The 22,280-nt window shown below is 43.4% G+C and overlaps 1 protein-coding gene across 8 annotated transcripts in view; it reads right to left on the reverse strand.

The window, feature by feature from the left end:
* Nucleotides 1–22,280, reverse strand: part of MAP7 (microtubule associated protein 7) — a 215,673-nt gene that overhangs the window by 105,384 nt on the left and 88,009 nt on the right. The window contains exon 1 of one of the 8 annotated variants that reach the window (XM_068231652.1): nucleotides 7,290–7,531. The exons of the other annotated variants lie outside the window; for them this stretch is intronic. Within the exon in view, the coding sequence (XP_068087753.1) occupies nucleotides 7,290–7,302 (13 nt within the window). The 5' untranslated portion in view covers nucleotides 7,303–7,531. Of the gene's footprint in view, nucleotides 1–7,289; nucleotides 7,532–22,280 lie in introns of those variants that run through there. 8 annotated transcript variants of the gene reach the window in all.

Here is a 22,280-nt window from a genome sequence, read left to right on the forward strand (position 1 = left end):
ATCGCTCCATGTAGATATACAAAACTGTATTTTGCTGCTATTTTGATGAACAGAACAGCTTTTATTCTACAAATACTTTTAAAGATCTTTAGACTTGAAATCAGCATCTCAACACATGACTGTGTCCAACTTCATGTATGGATGGGGAACATGAACAGCATGCATGCTGTGTGTTCCAGAGAGTCACCCAGTTCTACATGCTAGAGAGCAGAATAGAGACAGGACCCATAATGCAAGCAGATGGATTTGTTGTGACAGGACAGGGTGCTGGCACTCGGCTACAGTCAAATCCTCAGCCAGAGGAGAGAAGTTTGGGTATTCGGTTTAGTTATTATAAAGTTAAGTTTAGGCATTAGGAGACAGGCTAAGTTGTGCACTGTGTAACACCAACTGTACAATTGCTGTACATCACAGCGTATGTAAGCGGACTTTCTGACACCCAAATTTTGGGTGCAAAGCGTGGGGTTGGCTTATCCTCGGGTGATATACTGCAAGTGATATACAGCAGGGGCCCCGAATGCAGAGCTGCCATTTGTGCATGCTGTATCATTATCATTTTCATTATAGTTGAGCATCTACGTAGAATTCACACAAGAAGAATGAAATCTGTCTCAGAGCAATTCAATGCTTTTGAAACACGGAAAAGATTACAAATAGCGGACATAAGCTGCTTTCACGTGTGACCACGCCTCTTCAGGACATCCAGGCAGTATTTATATAGCGCTGACATCTTCCGCAGCACTGTACAGTAACTGTCACCTAACTGTCCCTCAGAGGGGCTCACAATCTAATACCCTAGCAGAGTTACACGTCCATTGTAGTCTAGAGCAAATTTAGGGGAAGACAATTAACGTATCTTTATCTTTTTAAGCCACCGTGCACCATGTGCATACTCGGGCCTTACCAGGAGCTATGTTTCTCTCCGCTGCCCACTGCCACATCTCTGCACCCAGTGCAACCAAACCGATAAGTACACTGTCTGCTTTTGCATACTCTACATCTAAATTTGTGATGAATGCACTTGTGCTTTATTGGTAATACATGTACAATAGTGCCAGACTTCTCTTGCTCTACTTATGTGTACACAGCCTGTCCTTTTGTCTTGAGCACATTGAATTACATTGGGACTGTCACCATTTACAACCTTGCCTAATAATCTGCATCATTGCTCTGTCTTGATCAGTGTGCTTCCCAGTACTCTTGTTACATGTGGTAGATATGCTTACGTGCATGGTATACCGTACATACTAGCACTCTGCATGAGGGCCTACGGGAGTATTTTCACATGCAGAGAAAAGCAATGAACATTGTTTGAAATTACTCTTAATGTTAAAAGAAACCGGAGGTGTGAGACCCATGGAAGCTGCCATATTTATTGCCTTTTAAACAATACCAGTTGCCTGGCAGCCATGCTGATGTGACAATAGTGTCTAAATCTCACACCTGAATCAAGCATGCAGCTAATCTTGTTCAGGGTCTATAGCTTAAAATATTAGAGGCATAAGATCAGCAGGTCTGCCATGAATATGCATTTAAAAGGAAATAAACAAGTCAGCCTCCATATCCCTCATGGAGGAAGGGTTTGTCATACAGCAGGGGAAGGATAAAGTTTTGCTAAAGGAGTTATCAGGCAAAAAAAAAAAAAAAAAAAAAATGAGTTTCACTTACCTGGGGCTTCTACCAGCCCCATGCAGCCATCCTGTGCCCTCGTAGTCACTCACTGCTGCTCTGGTCACCCTCCGTCAGCTAGTTTCGTTTTTGCCGACCCCGGGGTCGGCGGGCCGCATTGCGTACATTTTTGCGCATTCCCGCTGGTGCAGGAACATTAACACATACATTTTTACGAGTTCGTGGTTTAAAAATGTACGCGTTAAACCACTAACACGTAAAAATGTATGTGTTAATGTTCCTGCACCAGTGGGAATGCGTAAAAATTCGGCAAAAACTCAACCAGCAGACGGAGAGGGACCAGAGCAGCAGTAAGTGTGTGGTGGCTGGATAGTGTACTGGGCACTGCCTTTGACATGAGAGACCAGGTTTCAAATCCTGGCTAGGTCAAATACCTATTCAGTAAGGAGTTCAAGGCAAGACTCCCTAACACTGCATGGTGGCCTCCTGAGTGCGTCCCAGTGGCTGCAGCTCTTGAGCGCTTTGAGTCAGAAAGGAGAAAAGCGCTATACAAATGTTCGGATTATGTGACTACAAGGGCACAGGATGGCTGCATGGGGCTGGTAGAAGCCCCAGGTAAGTTAAAACTTTTTTTTTTTTTTTGCCTGATAACTCCTTTAACAAAATCAGGGTATTACTGGTGGAAAGACTCCAACAACATCAAATAAAACATGAATGCATAGCTTGCGTTGCCGACATCTGGCACCAGAACTTACTACACCAAAAAACAATTGAGCACTTTTTGTGTATGACCACCCTCAATCACAAATTCTAATACCTTGGGACCTTGGGCAAGACTCCCTAACACTGCTACTGCCTATAGAGCGCGTCCTAGTGGCTGCAGGTCTGGCGCTTTGAGTCCGCCAGGAGAAAAGCGCGATATAAATGTTCTGTGTTTGTTGTTTGTTTGTTGTTAATACTGTAGTTCCTTATAGGAGCAGTATTTCATGGTTGCCTTGTATCTCATATTCTGTTCTGAGGGAGCTGTGCATAAATGAAAAACACAACACACACTGCTGGTCAGGATCAGTGAAACTGTCAGTAACCCTAATAAGCTCACTGCTTTGCAAATGATCTTATCTTCTGTCCTTTGTACATCAAAAGAAAATCTGTTCACTGCCAAGAGAGCTAAGTGGGCACAGCTTTCCATTGGCGCAATCTCATTATATCCTAGGACATTAACTTGTCAATCATTTCTGGCAGTTTTAAAATAGAATATTTTCTTAGTAATCCTAATAGTGTGGCAAACCTGTTACAAAAAAAGAAAATGTTGACGGTTCCTCATCAAGTCTTCTTGCAATATGCAGTCAGAGAGGGCAAAGGGACACCCCGAGGCCAAGTACCATCTAGTTTGTGTACATAGCTTAATAATACTCCCAGATTTAACCTGTGCATATGCAGTTATATTATAAAACAATCATATGAGTAAGGTTCAAGGCAGGTAAATTGGGTGCCAACAGCTGCCAAGTAGGGATGGCAATACCTAGGAGAACTCATGAAGAAGCATGTGATCAGCTGATTTGTAAAGTTCTGATTAGCTGTGATGACCGGAAAATCAGAGCATTTAAAATCTATATGCTGATCACATGCTTCTCAGTGAGTTATCCTAGGCATTGCCATCCCTACTGCCAGATAATATGGGCACTGACATAGGCCACAATGCCAGATGCCTTCCATACAGCTGATAGAAAGTAATGCGCAGGTGGGAAAGGTTAGCAGTAGGCATAGGGTATAATGAGGTGAGGGTTAGGGTCAGGAGTAGGTAGGGGGAGCTTTAGGGCTGGTTCAGGCCTCTTGCACATTACATGCGATTCAGATCTGTGTTTTTTAATAGGTACAGCATTACACTTTTTTTTCTGAGTTTTTCTTCTTGTTTTGATAGCATCCAGGGAATATTGCAATGGCAAATCGGATATGCAGTGTGCAGGGGGCCTCACACTGCAAAGATCAAAAACTGATCTGTGACCCTCACTGTTCTGAAATCTTCCATTCCGTTATCGAGCGGAGAATGAGACGCAGCAGTCGATCCAGAAAATAGCTCCCTCCCCAAACTTGTGGTCCGTTCGGCCTGTTCCAGTGAAGCAGTGTAAACGAATCCTATTAATTGACATAAGATTCTTTCACATCTGTTCCGCTAAATGGACTGTTTTTATGGCCAGTGTAAGGCAGGTAGGTTAGGTAAAGTGGTAGTAGAATAACGGCAGTATTCTACTAGAGGCTTCACCCTGCGCCCTTTTTAAATGTATGCCTCTAATGGTACCCATACACGGTACAATAATGTTCAATGTTCCATTTTTCAACAAAAACGATCGAATGAAAGTTGAAAAGATTTTTTTTTTTCGATTAAGAAAAACAAACGTATTTCCTGTTTTATCCAAAAATTGCACCACATATGGGCACCTGTATCAAGGTTTAGTTTGGGGTCATGTTAAACCAGTATAATTACTGTAGTTGATTGGCATAATTTTTTATTTGCTTTATATAAAAGTTAGAAAGGGAGACAGTTAGAAAACTGATGTAAATGACCATAATGCTAAGTGCAATGGCCTAGTATCACAAATTTCATAATTTTACCCTTATTCAAAGCACTATATTTGTATATTTTATATAGTCCATATATCTTTATGGAATAAGCAAAACAAAATTACGGTAACTCACAGGATGTCATTATGTAGTTGAAATCTATGCCCTATTTATGGCCCATTATCCCTGCCAGGTCATAGATTTCAACTACTCACTGCTACACGGTCCTGTTGCTTGGTTGCCGCTGCATGCCACTCACTCAGCTGCCCTAGTAACAACTGAACTCCGTACGCTGATCAGGAGCCAATTACAGTGAGCGAATCACAGTACGTCAAGTGTGGATAAGATGTCTCTGGGTCTTAAAGGAAACCATAGACTATGTAAAATAAAAGTTTTATACATACCTGGGGCTTCCTCCAGCCCCGTGCACATGGATCACTCCCACACCGCCGCCCTCAGCCTTCTGTATCGCCGGTACCGGGTCCTTAAACTTCAGCAATTCGCAGCCAGTCTGCGCAGCCTCTGGAGAGGCTGAGCCTCTCTCTGGCAGCCTCTGGAGAGGCTGAGAGCTATGGGACGCGGTACCGGTGATACTGAAGGCTGAGGACTGCGGCGTGGGAGCGATCCATGTGCATGGGGCTGGAGGAAGCCCCAGGTATGTATAAAAGTTTTATTTTACATAGTCTCTGGTACACTTTAAGGGGCCAGAGATGTGCGGTACGAAAAGGTTTAAATAATGTGGTTTTTTTTTTAAAGTAATCAAGTTTATAGTATAAATCCGATACATCACTCAAAAAAGAGAAAAGGCATGGCTCATCAGCACAGTCTACTGTATAAATAATACTGTGTGTAAATATATATTATATACAAACACAATAAATATATAAATAGTGGATAAAGTGCATATAAAACATTTAAATTACATCAACAAATTTATAAATCTCAAAAACCATAAAATGCAACAGCTAGCGATAAATGTAATGGAACCGCATACAGGTGCTTAAGATGCAAACTAATGAGCAAGGAGATACTACTCCGGGCACAGGATACTGAGTTCCGAGGTCCGCAGAACAAGGGGGGGTGGAGGGGTGTTACAGTTAGAAAAAGACATTATTTCCCACAACGCAACAATGGTCACAGAGAGCAAACTGTCAGGACCATAGTAATGACATCACACTATGGGAGGGGTTTCACCACAATATCAGCCACACAGAGCCCACTATTCAGGAAAAGGTAAAGATTTCTCATGGGAAAGGGGAGTATCAGCTACTGATTGGGATGAAGTTCAATCCTTGGTTAAAGCTCCTCTTTAAAGGGAATCTGAAGTGAGAAGTAAATGCATATTTATTTCCTTTTAAACAATACCAGTTGCCTGGCAGCTCTGCTGCTCTATTTGGCTGCAGTAGTGTCTAAATCACAGCAGAAACAAGCATGCCGCTAATAATGTCAGAAACACCTGACATGCTGCATGCTTCTTCAGGGTCTATGGCTAAAAGTATTAGAGGATCAGCATCACAGCCAAGCAACTGGTATTAAAGGAATACTTAAGTCAGCTAAAAAAAAAACACTTTTACTCACCCGGGGCTCTCCTCAGCCCCCTGCAGCTGAACGGTGCGCCCTCACCGCGTCCCTCCGATGCGCCTGGACTCGCCGGCGGCCACTTCCGGTTTGGCCGTCACCGGCCGACAGGCTGGAAACGTTCCCGGCCGCAATAGCGCCCTCTATAATGCTATTGCGGCCGGGAACGCGGCTAAAAAGCCTCGTTCCCAGCCTGTCGGCCGGTGACGGCCGCACCGGAAGTGGCCGCCAGCGAGTCCAGGCGCATCGGAGGGACACGGCGAGGGCGCACCGTTCACCTGCACGGGGCTGAGGAGAGCCCCGGGTGAGTAAGTGTCATTTTTTTTAGCTGACTTAAGTATTCCTTTAAACTGAAATAAATATGGCAGCCTCCATATACCTCTTGCTTTAAGGTTCCCTTTATGTAATAGAAAATGATGCATCAGGAGAGGATATGGTGTATTGTCATTTTAAGTGGTTTTATATACGGTAGGTTTGATCTTGTTGACCTAATAAATATTGTTATACATTAATACAACAGACTGTGCTGATTCTTTTCTTTTCTGAACCCATTAGGTTATTTATGGCATAGCACATATTGTAGTGATTTGATTGGCGAAGCACATTTCCTGAAGGTGGCCACTAATGATCCAAATTTTTTTATCCAATTTTACCAAATCTATGTAGTATAAGGGTAAATTGAGTGAATATATTGAAAGGATAATTTAAGCAGTTCCCTTATATTATATAGAAATGGTAAGATTGGATCATTAGTGGCCACCTTGAGTAATAAATCATATACATAGTGTAGTATATATAAAAAAAAAAAAAAGGTACTGTGACAGTTATTAAACTACCATAATCCTTGCAAAATATCTCAGTGGAACCACTGCATGATTAATATAACATTTATGTGCTCCTCTCTGTTAGGGCTATATTAGACCAGAGTATAGGGCCCTCTCCACAATTCTGCTGACTCAACACTGTTATGCAGAGACTACAAGAACAGCAAGGGTTCCTAAAACGAGACTGCTTTCCAGTAAAACTTTTTTAATGACAGAAAAGCCAGAATCATTTGCTTATAGTAGTAGTTTTTTTAAAGAAAGCCATTGTTTTAAGTTTTAGAATAAATCTGACGAACTTAAAAGGAAACCATTGCCTAGATAGCCTGGTGGCACAGTGACACACAAGAAAAACATCCCGTTTGCTCAGAGAACTTAAAGACATCTTACAAATGGTTTAATTAGTAGCATTACCTAGAATAGGTTTGATGCCATCAAACATTTAAAATCAGCACAATCACGATCAATCACAGATCTCCTTCTGTTGAATACACAGCTTATAAGAACAGTAAGAAAGCAGACTCCTTACAATAGTCTACATGTTTCACCATATTGAATATGATTATTGTGATCTACTGTAACTGTACACAATCTCAAAACAAGGTCATAAAAGACTTGCAGTACTTCACTGAGAGAAAACCAACACCGAAGCTACATAAATGATCATTTGTCCAAAATATACTTAAAAAGAAATCTTACCTATGTTGTCCATCACTGCTAAAGACACAGTGCCATAGAAGGGTCAAGAACCGTTCTTGGATAGATAAGCAGATTGTGTTCACAGATCATAAGGACTAAATCTCACATAGAATATTGAAAGCTAGGAGGTAGCTCCATCCCTGAAGCCTTCAGTATACCAAAGAGGACAATCAGAGATAAATCATTCCGCAAATATTAGTAAAGGCGGCTTCACAGTGTCTTCACATCATACTTTATAGCAGGCCAAAATGGAGTTTGTCACTTCCACAAAATCAAGGGATTAGATGGATGGGAGGGGACAGGGGCTCCTCTGATCACCTTCTCTGAAACGCTGCGTCAATGTGTTGAGCTGCTTAACCTAAGCCCAAAGCAAACTGGTCACTGGAGCTGGCAGCTGCCTCCCCTCATGGCCTAATTCCTCAAGAGAACAACAGCTCGGCGAGTCAAAGCAACATGAAATCCTCTGTCTAAAAAATTATTCTAAGTGAGTTTCCAGTTATTGTAAATATAGTCCATGTTTATAAACCACCACAAGGAAATGACACTTTTGAAAAAGATGATACAAAACGTTAATTTGAGTACTGTACTATAAAGCAATACCAACAAGACCTGCCATAGTTTATGGAAACCAGCTAGAATTATCAGATTGTGACTAGGCATTTTGAGAAACCACCAGGTCTTCAGAAAGCCTAATAGCAGACATGAGCCAAAGGGGCTGATCTATCAAGACTGGTGCAAAGGAAAGTGAATTAACTCAAGAGCAGCCACTCTAAATGCTGGCAGACAGTGATTGTGCTGTCAGCAAGTCAGTTGCTGGGCAAATTCCATGCTGTACAAGTATTATGCCAGTGCATCAGCTGTGCATTCAAATTACATCAAGCAGTGCGCTCTAATGGATGCAATGCCATTACATGGTATTGACAACACATCTGGGTGTTGATACAAGGTGTTCACTGTAAATTGCACAACTAAAAATGTCAATGCTGCATGCCATTGTCATAAATGTGTGTGTGCTGAGCATCTGCACTAGGCTTACATCACACTACACCAGATTTGGTGTAAACCAGCCCCCAGGGATGGTGTACAATGGAGGCACATAAAAATGCCTACATTTTAACTAGGGAGTAGTTCCGAGCCTTCACTTTCAGTTGCTATGCATTTGGCAGGGTACTCAGCACTAGGCTAAGGAGTAACCAAGCAGCTCAGGGTGACCCAAACTACTAGGAATGTATAGGGGGATAAAAGGAACCAAAAAGCCCTCCTACTAAAAAAGCAAAGCTTGGTGTAATTGCCTTCTTAAGACAGAAGGAAATTTGCAATAATTCAGTTATAAGTGAACATTTGTGGTTACCCACAATGCCCTACTGAATATGCAAATTATCCATTTTTGCCCTTGTGAAGCCAAGCAAGCATCCAGAACCGCTGGTTTATAGCAAGCCTATAGCTTTAAGTTTTACACAGCCATATCAAACCCACATGTAGACAGCCTGTTTTGGACTTTTGGTCCTCCTCAGTACATGGCAGGGATTGATAAGGCTGTATGAAATAGGGCTTGGACGAGAACAAACGAGTAACCAAGCAGCTCAGGGTGACCCAAACTACTAGGAATGTATAGGGGGATAAAAGGACCCAAAAAGCCCTCCTACTAAAAAAGCAAAGCTTGGTGTAATTGCCTTCTTAAAACAGAAGGAAATTTGCAATAATTCAGTTATAAGTGAACATTTGTGGTTACCCACATTGCCCTACTGAATATGCAAATTATCCCTTTTTGCCCTTGTGAAGCCAAGCAAGCATCCAGAACCGCTGATTTATAGCAAGCCTATAGCTTTAAGTTTTACACAGCCATATCAAACCCACATGTAGACAGCCTGTTATCCCCCTATACATTCCTAGTAGTTTGGGTAGGCTGTCTACATGTGGGTTTGATATGGCTGTGTAAAACTTAAAGCTATAGGCTTGCTATAAACCAGCGGTTCTGGATGCTTGCTTGGCTTCACAAGGGCAAAAAGGGATAATTTGCATATTCAGTAGGGCATTGTGGGTAACCACAAATGTTCACTTATAACTGAATTATTGCAAATTTCCATCTGTTTTAAGAAGGCAATTACACCAAGCTAGGCTAAGGTCAGGAAAAGTACAGCACACAGGAAGAGACAAGCTTCAGGCTGCAGAGAGTAGCCTGGAAACCAAGGCAAACATTTTTCCTCCAGCACTTGTGAAGTGAATGGAGCTTCACTAATCAGTGAAGTAGTGAAAGTAATTAGCATGATGCCTGGCAGCCTCTAATTGAAGAGCCTATATTTGGCAGCTGGTGGCCTGCGCTGATGTCTGTAAACTTGATCAACTCAGCTGAAGGTAGCAGAAGGTATCCTGTAATATGGAAATACTAGAAGTGACCCAAGGATCAAACAGAATCAACAGAATTGGCCATCCTTGGAACCAGCAGGAGACTACGGTCTCAACACTAGAGGTTAGGCAAGTACAGCGAATAGTCAGGAATCTTTTTTTTTTCCGTGTGCATATTCCGTAAACTAATTCTTACACAAAATCTTCCTTCACTTGACCTGGTATTTCAAACCACAGTACTGGAATTAGTGATCTGCACCTATTGGGATCAGGAGTCCCGATATCGGAGTCCCCTCTTGCCATGTTAAAAAGGGGAACTTCAGCCTAAACAAACATTCTGTCATTACGTTACATTAGTTATGTTAATTTTAAGTTTTAAAAGAACAGGCAAATGTTTGTGATTCATGGGGGCTGCCATCTTTGTCATGGGGGCAGCCATCTTTTTGGTTAAAAGGAAGCGACAGGGAGCATAAGACACAGTTCCAACTGTCCTGTGTCCTGATAACCCCTCCCAGCTGCATGCGCTAGGCTTCAAATGTCAAATTCAAAAATGTAAAAACGAGAACAACAACATCAGAAATCTCATCATGCTTTGCACAGCAACAGGGGAAAAATGCCCGGGCAGTTTACTTCTGTGCAGCTAAAAATGAGGCTTGTATAAGGGCTCTTTTACACTAGAGGCTGCGGTAGAAAAGGCTGAAAGTCAGCCTTTTGCTTAACGCCAATACATAGCGTTTTCAAAACGTTTTGAAAGCGTTTTACAGCTCATATGAAAACGTATTTTTTTTTTCTATAAAAATAAGTGAACAAGTCAGCTGTAAAACGCTTTGAAAACGCTGAAGTTGGCGTTTTCCATTGACAATCATTGAAACACCAACAGCCAACTTCGGCTGTAAACAGCCCTGAAAAAGCTCCTGGGAGCGTTGAAACGCAACGCTCCAAAACGCCGAGTTAGTTATGAAAGGTAAAATGAAAGTCTATGGACTTTCATTTTACCTTAGAAAACGCCAACTTCGGCTGTGGCGTTAAAACGCCGATAAAGTCCTCTGGTGTGAAAGGGCCCTTAGAGAAACAATGTTCTGATGTTGTGAAACTGTTAAAGAAACACCAGGACTTTTCAGTGCTGCCGAGTCGATTTTTAGTCTGGAGGTTCACTTTAAGTTGACTTTCAGGCACCTGAAAGCGTTTTGGAATTGTTATTGGCAAAGAGCTGCTGATTGTGTAATGGGCTCTGCCTCTGACGTAGGAGTCCTGGGTTCAAATCTCGGCTTCAGTAAGCCAGCACCTATTCAGTAAAGAGTCTTTGGGCCAGACTCCCTAACACTGCTACTGCCTACTGAGTGCGCTCTAGTAGCTGCCTCGCAAGCGCTTTGAGTCCGACAGGAGAAAAGCAATATACAAAAAAAAGCAATTCATTTTTTTATGTGGATGTGGGCTGTGGAGTCGGTACAAAAATCCTCCAACTCCTCCGACTCAGAATCCTCGACTGCTCTAATTTGCATGTTACAATCTTGTTAATTGAAAATATGTAACATAAAAGGCATTTCATCACTGCCCACACTATATTAAGATGCTATCTGCATTTGGGAACAAGAAGCTCCTGGCCAGGAAGCTGACAGTTTACCCTGTCAGCCATCCTGGCCTGTAAATGTGAATGCCCCAGTACGTTGTCTGTATAAGAAGATTCACCGGAGCCCCATATCCGCTGGGTATGATATAGAAAAGGCCCAGGCCATTTTCTGCAAAGGGCAGATCTATGCTTATCCAGGGTTCCAGTAAACCTTATTAATCCTCCTGGCGGTCTATTACAAACCGCCAGGGGGCAGCGCCGCAGTTTAATTTTTTTTTTAAATCATGTAGCGAGCCCAGGGCTCGCTACATGATAGCCGCTGTGCAGCAGCATTCCCCCTCTGGCGATCTCCGATCAGGAAATCCCGTTCAAAGAACGGGATTTCCTGGAGGGCTTCCCCCGTCGCCATGGCGGCGAGCGGGAGGACGTCATCGACGTCGTGACGTCATTGGGAGTCCCGATCCACCCCTCAGCACTGCCTGGCACTGATTGGTCAGGCAGCGCACGGGGTCTGGGGGGTGGGGGGCGGTGCGGCGAGCGGCGGCTAATCGGCGCGGAGAGGCGGCGATCGGAGTGCACACGCAGCTAGCAAAGTGCTAGCTGCGTGTTGCACAAAAAAAAAAAAATTATGCAAATCGGCCCAGCAGGGCCTGAGAAAACCTCCTGCGCGGCTTTTACCGCCAGGAAGGTTAAACAGACAATGTGTTGGGGCTTTCTAACTTTTAAGCATTAGGATACCTCTTTTTTATGTACACCAGAGATGCATTTTAACTAAACTTAGGATATTGCTGTAGAGTAGCTGTTAAATAGAAATCAAAACTAGCACTTGGCAAGAATACTTGTGTAGAGGGTACAGACAGGAGCTGGTCCTAGGCAATGTAACTGTGGGTACAGCTAAGAGGGATGTGCAGGTACTCTGCAGGAGAATGAGGGGAATCTTCCTCTATTAAATTCTTCATGCACAATCTGAAGCAGGTTTACGAGTGATAGACAACTTCTTTACCATCAGTGTGCACAACATTCTCAGTGGAGAGATCACAATGGCTCTGCGGGGAGTGCAAATGTACTACTGTGTAACTGAATTTGCAGTCACCAAACCCAATTTTAACATATAAAGTTACCCGATTTCATAATGTAATGGAAGTGCATACATTTGCATACATAATTTGCATAAACCTGCATCAACACAGAATTATTTGCATCTCATTGACCATCTCTATAATTGACAACTAGGAATTAGGCTTTATTCTTACAGCAAATATGTTATTATATGTAAAAGATTCCTGTGTACACAGATATACAGCATAATGAAATATGTATGTCTGACTTTTAAAATACGGTAACTGCTTTATTGCAGCAGAAAACTATTTTTTGAATTGTTTTAATTTATGTTTGTGGACCAAGCACAGATATTACTGTATATCTATAATTTATGATGACTATTACCTGAGAAATAAATTAAAAGAGAAAATATGATAAAATGTTCTAACTGTATTAGGAGTCAAAATTATTGCTTTTTTACCAAATTTGCGTACCCAAAAATTGCTCAGACTCCTCAACTCTGACTCCACAGCCCTGGGATTCCATGCTAGGCATCAGTCCAAGGGCGAGTACTAGGGGTAAGTATAAAGTAGCAGAGGTTTGGCCCACACGCTACAGTTAGAAGGGCAGGGTTGGGCATCAGGGAAGGGTTAAGCGGGGAGAAGGTTACTGGGGTTAGGCATCAAGAAGATATTAACACTGGAGGGCAGGGGTCAGCGTAAGGCATCGCAAAGGAGAATTTGTGTTGGGCAGGGAGCACACCTCCCAAATAGCAGGAAATGTGTGCCGCTGCATATGCGATGGAGGTTAACAGGATTTTGTTTGCTTTCAATTGAATTTTTTTCACAAAATTATAGATCACAAATAAAAACTAAAAATTATGAGCAGAAAACACACTTTTGCAGAGTGATGGTAAAAAGAAAAACTGCCGTGATATGGCGACTTAGAGGTATCAGTAAGGGTCTATTTCCATTTGCGATATTTGGCAATTTTAAATACTTTTTTTGTGCGTTTCGTGTGGTTTAGAAATTTGCCATTGTACTTGTGATTTTTGATTCTACTATCATAACTGTCCTTTCAGAGTGGCAACAACATAACAAGCACACTAATAATGGAAAACAGTGCAGATTTACTAGAGGTGGGATGACAAATGTAACAAATTCCTTGAATCTTGAGAAAGATTTGTGGATTCAAATCTTTACGTCGTTTCCGAAATTAGATTCCAACGAATCCCAACCCTATGACGTATTGACATTGCGTCCCCGCTCCTCATGAGAGCGGCACTGTCCCAGTGCCTCATGAAAGAGAGGCCACGCCGCTGGAGCACACGCCTGACGAAACGATAGACCCTCCCCCCCCCGCTGCCTGAGCCTCAAAGGTGCCTGCAAGCTGCAACCAAAGCTGCTGCTGTGCTGCTGCCAGAGACAGAGCCATAGACACACAGACTAAAGGGGCCCATACACCTAACGATTTTCCCCGCCGATATACAGCAGATTCGATCACTGTGATCGAATCTGCTGTGAAATCGTTGCGCAAACGTTGACCGAACGATCGATTTCCGACCAAAATTGATCGTTCCTCTCGATTCCCGTTGTTCCTGTCTGTGCGGAAGTTTTCGCTCGATCGCTGGCGGGTCGGGAGTGAGTCGATAGCGGCATTCGAATGTCCAACGACCGACGCAATACAGCTGCAATACATTACCTGTTCCACCCGTGCGTGTCCCCACTGTCACCGCTGCTCCTTCTCCGCTGGGCTCAGAGTCCGGCAGGCTTCACTTCTTCCTGTCCCGGCAGGAAGTTTAAACAGTAGAGCGCCCTCTCCTGTTTAAACTTCCCCGGACAGGAAGTGAAGTTGGAGCCCTGGAGCCGAGCGCGGAGAAGAAGACAGCGGAGACCGGGAGACTCGTGCCGGCCGGATCAGGTAATATATGAGGGGGGGGGCGGCAGCTTTACAAGTGGTGAATCAATTTCATGCTGAAATCTGTTTGCAGTAAAGGCAGCCATACGATCCCTCTCTGATCAGATTCAATCAGAGAGGGATCTATCTGTTGGTCGATATGATGGCAAATCGACCAGTGTATGGCCACCTTAAGCTGCTGCTGGAGACAGGGCCATCAACCCAGCCAGCGACCAAGCTGCCAGCAAAGCTGCTGTTGTGCTCCTGCTGGAGACAGAGCCATAGACCAAGTTGCTGCCAAAGCTGCGCAGCTGCTGGAGAGACCACAGAGTCAAGGACAAATAAAGTGAGAGGTTTATGGAGGCTGCCATGCTGATCTATTTGACTGCATTAGTGTCTGAATCCCACACATGAAACAAGCATGCAGCTAATCTTGTTACAACTGATCTGCTGCATGCTTGTTCACGGTTTATGGCTAAAACTATTTTGCAAGGCAAAATATCGCTAATTACAGTACCCCTTTTCCACTACTGCGTTCCATTTCTGTGCATTTAAAAAATCACTGCTTGCTGCATCTTGGTGCAATATTCAATCCAATAATCGTAAATAAAAGTGCACTGAATGAAACGCAGTTGTACTCAGAATATGAATGCAGGAAAAAGGCACACAAAAATCTCATGCGTTTGCATTTCAATCTGTAATGGAAAACATTTGCAGTGGAAAACAGATGCAATTGGGCACATACAGTATGTCATTAAAGGACACCTGAGGCGAAAATAAACTAATGAAATAAACAATTGTATCCATCTACCTTCTCCTAAAAATGACTTTTTAAGATATTGAACAGTTTTATTTTATGTTTCAATCTACTTTAACTGTTTTATTGTTTTTGCTCAATGACATTCATTTAAGTATGCCAGAGCTAAAATGTATGAATTATTTACCCTTTTTATCTCTTTCCTGCTCTCAGAAGCCATTTTCTGTTAGTAAAGTGTTTTATAGTTGGAATTTCTTATCAGTGAGGGTCACACTATATTCTGACCCAGTCTTGACTTAGGGCCTGTTTCCACTGGAGCGGAAACCGCTCCGAATCCATAGAGTTTCCCCGCAGGCAAATCGCGCGGGGAAACTCTGCCATAGGAAACTATGGTGCCGCCGGCCGAATCGCTTACCCTAGCGATTCGGCCAACACTGGCCACAAATTTTGCGCGGGAGGCAGCGAATCCCATAGCCGTGCATGGCACGGCTTCTGGGATTCGCCTGCGATCCCGCACACCCGGAAGCCACCGCACGTCTCACTGACGCGTGCGGCAACAAGTGGAAACGGGCCCTCAGACGGGAACTGCCACTTACATACCTGATGTTTAACCGCTTGCCGACCATGTCATGCCAATGAGCATGGCTGCGGCGGGAGCCCCAGGACCGCCTAACACCAATCGGGCGATGGGGCATGGTTTGCGGGCAATCGCGCGTGCCAATTCGCGCCCATCCCCGCTCTTATGGCGGCGCTCTGCTCCGCCTTCAGTCTTGCTGGGAGACTGTTACACAGCGAAACCGCCGTATTTTATTGCTGTACAGCGCTGCAATCTAAGGCAGCGCTGTACTGAGGACAGCTGTGTGACACGGCTGTCCCCCTGGGAGACAGGAGAGCGATCGGCTCTCATAGGCTGAAGCCTATGACAGCTGATCACACTGATTGGCTGGTGAGGGGAGGGAGGGGGGAAAGAAAAATAAAAAAAAAATAAGAAAAATGTATTGAAAAATAAATATTTAAAAAAAATTAACACTGGGGGAGCAATTTGACCCCACCAACAGAAAGCTTGGTGGGGAGAAAAGGGGAGGGGGAAATCACTTGTGTGTTGAATTGTGTGGCCCTGCAGTGAGGCCTTAAAAGCTGCAGTGGCCCATTTACAGAAAAAATGCCTGGTCTTTAGGGGGGGGGGGGGGGGGGGTTTAACACTGTGGTCCTCAAGTGGTTAAGGTTGCATTCACAGTGGGACGTTATGGTCGCACGTTATGAAGTCTTATAATGCAGCTTACCACACTGCAATGCTAATTCTATCTGCCGTTCACAGTGCGATGTTAAAGTCGTGTTAAAAAATGTTGCGTTGTGGTAACTCACTGCTTGCAGTGCGTTACCTCTTAACGCAGAAACGTTGCGACTTTGTCGCATTAAAACGCAACGTCCCACTGTGAATGCGACCATACTCTTTCAGGCAGAGAAAGAAAAAAAGGAACACAGCAAGTTATTTGTGTGCTAGGCACTGTACATAGCCATGTCTATCTCATCATGTCACCTCGGGTATCCTTTAAAGGCAACGCACACGTCATGCAAATTATTTTTTTTTCAGAAGCAACAAACCACATTTTCACCATTTATAAAATGAAAAACAGGGTTATAATCCTATAGGCACTACAAATCTAAGGCTCACAGCCAAACCAAAATGGCTTTAAGACACATTCTTGTAAACAAATGTGTTCCTTTGCACTCCAAAATATAAGCACATCCTCTGTATTTAACACTAGTTGTATCACCATCTGTGTTACAATTGGCAGTGTACATGTATTTTGAAGCACAAAAGGTTAATCTTGGTATTTGTATAGACCACACCCCCATAGCTCCATGCCTCACTGTTTTTCATTTGTCTGTTGACATTTTTTAAAGTCAAGACTTTAAAGAGAAACTCCAACCTAGAATTGAACTTTATCCCAATCAGTAGCTGATACCCCCTTTTACATGAGAAATATGATGCTTTTCACAAACAGACCATCAGGGGGCGCTGTATGACTGATTTTGTGCTGAAACCCCTCCCACAAGAAGCTCTGAGTACAGCGGTACTCTGGGCAAACTGCCACAATGTAACAATGTTCACAGACAGGAATTAGCTGTTGACAGCTGTCTCTAACAGCCAAAACAGCTAGGAGCAGCTACATAACCTGCCCACAGTAACAATGTCACCATGTAATAAATGTCAGAATGTAAATCTGGGAGAGGAAAGATTTTACAATGAGCAAACACTGACTAAATCATTTATACATAATTATTGTAAAAATGAAGCACTTTTTTTTACTACATTATTTTTACTGGAGTTCCTTTTTAAACATTGCTATTAAAGTTACTTTTTTTATGTTCAGATAATTTGACTTCACATTTAAAATAATGAGACGTACATTTGAAAACCTTTAAAGTAGGAATATTTCGCTGTAAAGAAATATTCGCCACTTGTCCATCTATTATGGCAGCTGAAATACACAAAAGCATTTTGCAAATATTCTACACTTGTAACTTGCATACCTCATGCTTTTCACAGGTGTGTATCCTAGGCGTCACATGGTATGCAAAACCAGAACTAATCCACCTTGAAAGCATAGGTGGAGGACAACCAGTGTCCACACAGGTTTGGTATGTGTGTTCTATGAAATGATAGGAGCTAGCTGCCTTTATAAGTAAATACATAAGTCTATCTAGGAACAGTCCTTTAAATCATTACACTTTCCAAATCTCCTCTTATGGTACCTGCTAAATGTTTATCTCTACTTTTACATACACGTGTGAAAGTCAGCTAAGACTGCTGTGTTGAGAAAAAACCCACTAAGCATTGAAAAATCCCACATTAAACTACCTAAATATGTTAAATCAGCTAAGTCAATTATAAAAAATGAGGACTCGCTGTAAGTTCTTGTTATGGAGGGTACAGGAGCAGATAATCTCCCTTTGAAAGTGAATACAACAGAAATTATGCACTAAGGCCTGGTGCACACCAAAAACCGCTAGCAGATCCGCAAAATGCTAGCAGATTTTGAAACGCTTTTTCTTATTTTTCTGCAGCGTTTCAGCTAGCGTTTTGCGGTTTTGTGTAGCGTTTTTGGTGTAGTAGATTTCATGTATTGTTACAGTAAAGCTGTTACTGAACAGCTACTGTAACAAAAAACGCCTGGCAAACCGCTCTGAAGTGCCGTTTTTCAGAGCGGTTTGCGTTTTTCCTATACTTAACATTGAGGCAGAAACGCATCCGCAATCCAAAATCTGCTGCAGCCCGGGAGTATGCGTTTCTGCAAAACGCCACCCGCTCTGGTGTGCACCACCCCATTGAAATGCATTACCCTAGCAGATCCGCACCCGCAAGCAGATCGCAAACCGCAGCGGAAACGCTCCGGTGTGCACTAGGCCTGAGTGACTAAAAGATTAGACACACCCCTTATTTGAACGTAAATTAGTCCAACAGTTACGTTACAACACAGAGTTGCTTATATAAGGAATGCTCATCTTCAGACAACGTAGTTATTACAGAAGCATGGACGTAACAACAGGGGATGCAGCCCATGCCCCCCCCCCCCCCCTGGGGCCCGCTCGTGGCCGTTTTGGGGGGCTGGAGGGGTCGCACCATGAGGGGAAAGCTATGGCCACACTCGGCAGGGGGGGGGGGGGGGGGGAGGTCCTCCCCCTCCCTCACCTCAGGCTTTCCCCTCTGTGCTCCCATCCAGCTTCTAGCTATACAAGTGCAGCGAGCGGAGCGGCGGGCAGCGGCAAGCAAACATACCTTCCATGCGTTCCAGCGCGGACACTTCTCGCTCTAGTGACTGACGCGACTTCCTGTATAAAACAGGAAGTAGCGTCTGTCACTAGAGCGAGAAGCGTTCGGATGCACGGAAGGTATGTTTGCCTGCCGCTGCCCGCCGCACCGCTCGTTGCACTTGTATAGCTAGAAGCTGGAGCGGAGCACAGAGGGGAAAGCCCGAGGTGAGGGAAGGGGGGGACCTTCCCCCCTCCCCGCCGAGTGTGGCCATAGCTTTCCCCTCATGATGCAACCCCTCCAGCCCCCCAAAACAGCCACAAGCGGGCCCCAGTAGGGGAAGCCCGCTCACAATTTCTGCAGGGGGGCCCGGGGGCTCTTAGTTACGCCCCTGTACAGAAGTTAATGTAAAAATGGGTAAGACAAAAGATTTAAGTGACTTTGAAAAAGGGATTGATCGTCAGTGTAAGAAGACCTGGTGCTAGCATCTCAGAAAAGATCACTTTTTTAGGTTTTTCCACTCAACAGTATCTTGGGTGTTCAGAGAGTGGCAAAACTTCAAGCGATAAGGATTATTCTGCTCGAAAAAGGCTGGTGAACGTGAGAAGTGAAGGGCAAGTTGGACTCATAGTCCACAGCAACAGAAGGGCAACAAGACAATAAATTAAAGCTAAATTCAATGCAAGGGCATCACAAAGCATATCCCAACGCCAGGGCTGTGTAGTCGGTACAAAAATCCACCGACTCAGACTCCTCAGTTTAGGATTCCACCGACTCAGACTCCTCGACTCCGACTCCTCTAAATGGCATATTTCAATCTTGTTGATTGAAAGTATGTAACATGAAATTCGTCTTTTAACTGCCAACGCTTAGGAATTTTAAAAGACAACTGAGGTTAGAAGGATATGTAGACTGCCATATTTATTCCCTTTAGTCAGACTAAAACTAGTCCTTGGTAAGAGCACTTGTACAAGGTACAGACAGGTACAAAGAACATTTATCAGGCCCTAGGCATTGTAACTGTGGGTGCATGTAAGAATGATGTGCAGGTACTCTGCAGGGGAATGAGGAGATTCTTCCTCTATTACACATTCTTCATGTACAATCTGAACATGGATCAGGCCCTAGGCAATGTGACTGTGGGTACATGTAAGAGTGAGGTGCAGAAAAATGAGGCGATTCTTACTTTATTACACATTCTTCATGTACAATCTGAACCAGTTTTATGGGTGATAGACAACACCTCTGTTCAATGTGCACAACATTCCCTGTGGATTCCCTGCAGCTCTGAGGGGAGTGCATACATAGAGTATAGTACTACTGTGTGACAAAGTAAACCTGAGACAGATGAAATTAAAGTTTTATACATACCTGGGGCTTTCTCCAGCCCCCTTCAGGCTAATCAGTCCCTCACTGTCCTCCTCCGCCACCCAGATCTTCTGCTATGAGTCCAGGTACTTGAGCCAGTCTGGCGTAGTGCACATACACACACTCCGGGAGCGTACTACACCTGCGCAGCACTATTGCGCAGGTGCAGAATGCTCCTGGCTGTAGGAGCGGCACTGGCTGAATTACTGGGACTCATAGCAGGAGATCCAGGTGGTGGAGGACGACAGCGAGGGACTGATTGGCCTGAAGGGGGCTGGAGGAAGCCCCAGGTATGTATAAAAAAACTTTTCTTTTCATCCGTCTCAAGTGCCCTTTAATTCGTAGCCACCAAACCAAATTTTAACATTCAAATTATTTGATTTCATTAAACAAAGAGCGTGCATACATTTGCATAAATCAGCATCAACGCAGAATTATTTCCATCTCATTGACCATCTCTATTAGTGACACAGCTACACATTAGGCTTTATTCTTACAGCATATATATCACAAGTAACTCAATTTGATTGGTTTATTTCATTTTTGTGGACTAAGCAGAGCCATTACTGTATATATAAATTATTTATGGTGACTATTATCTGAGAAATAGAACATTTTCTCATATTTTCTATTTTAGTTACAGTTTAAATTCATTAGGAGTCGGAGCATTTTTTCCCGACTCCAGGCACCCAAAATTGCTCCGACTCAGACTTCACAGCCCTGCCCAACGCACAAGACAGACTTTGCAAAGGATGAGCTTTAGCAGCAGGAGACCATCAAGAGTGCCTCTGGTATCAAAGAGAAATGGGAAAAGAGGCCTGTTGAGGACCCTTGCCATCATACTTGATCCGTCTCAAATTGGTTTGAGGAACATCCATCAGACCTGCTTTCATGGCGAGCTCTGATGCCTGACCTCAATCCCTATTGAGTATTTGTGGGACAAAGTTAAAATATCACCTTAAAGCTTGGAAATATATATACACACACACACGCAAATTAATCCCGAACAATCTCGGTTTGCTCCGAGCATGGACGGTAATAAGTGGTTGGGACTTGAGTGGAGACATCCACATTTACAATCACTTCAGTCTACTGAAGAAATAAAAACTGAATTAGTATTCTCAGGTGTGCCTAATGCCCATTCCTAGCAATGGGCAGAGGGAATTAAAAGCAGCCTTATCCAACATACAATGTATTAAACTACAGTGGAAGGTCTCTTGCACCTCCCTTTACAGAACATCCAGGACGAACCAATCTGGCATGTTTGGAGTCATATCGCAAAGGGATCCTGGAGATTGAAGCATGCTAAGATTGGAAAGCTATGCCAATTTCTGCCCTAATAAACACATAAGGGCTTTGGTATGAAGTATCTGGCTGTAGACCATATTATATTACTCATCTAGAATCCACTAACGTATTCTGTCTCCACATCTTTCTTACAAAGGAAAGTTTTTTTTTTTTTTTTTAATTTCCTTTGAATAAAACTCCAAAAGCAGATAAAAGTTCTGAGTAAATGCTATATTTACCGTATATAAAAAAAACGATTACTGAATATCCACTCAATAGTTTTTTTAAAGCATCACACACCCTCTGCTATATCAGAACAGAGGCCTGGACACTACTGCACAGTGCAAGTATGGAGGATACTTCAAGGTAAAACTAAAAAAAAAAACAAAAACTGGAAGATAAGGAAAAGGTCACATCAAAAAAGAAGAAAAAGATGGATGCAGCTGCATAAAAGGCCCTTTATTGTGGTTGGGTAGACAGCGTGGTCACAGTAGTGGGGGTAAAAAAAAGTTGTCTGTGACCACGCTGTCTACCCAACCACAATAAAGGGCCTTTTATGCAGCTGTGCCCATCTTTTTTCTTTTTTGCTGTGACTGAATACGTGGTTTGGAGCAGGCTGCAGGTAAGCCCAGGGGTGGTTATCCATCCCTGCTGCATCTTTGGTGCCAGTTTACAGTTTTCAATTGTTTTGTGGAAAATGGAGAAGGATTGTACGTTGGTGGCTGTGGGCACACCCTAAACCCATGGAAGTATAGTTTCATCTTTTTTGAGCTTATCATTAATGTTCAGAAAAGGTTGGGCACACTTATGTACCACGCAGCATGTGTTCTGAAAACTCACGGCTAAATGTATTTCTGTACACAACTCAGCGCTGTTGCATGCAATGTAGTTGAATGGCGTCAGAGCTACAACACAGCGCAAGGCAGATGCTGTGCCATTCTGCAAAAGGCATAGCCACATTTGTTGTAT

The sequence above is a fragment of the Hyperolius riggenbachi genome, chromosome 4 (assembly GCF_040937935.1).
Source record: "Hyperolius riggenbachi isolate aHypRig1 chromosome 4, aHypRig1.pri, whole genome shotgun sequence".
NCBI classification, from domain to species: Eukaryota; Metazoa; Chordata; class Amphibia; order Anura; family Hyperoliidae; genus Hyperolius; species Hyperolius riggenbachi.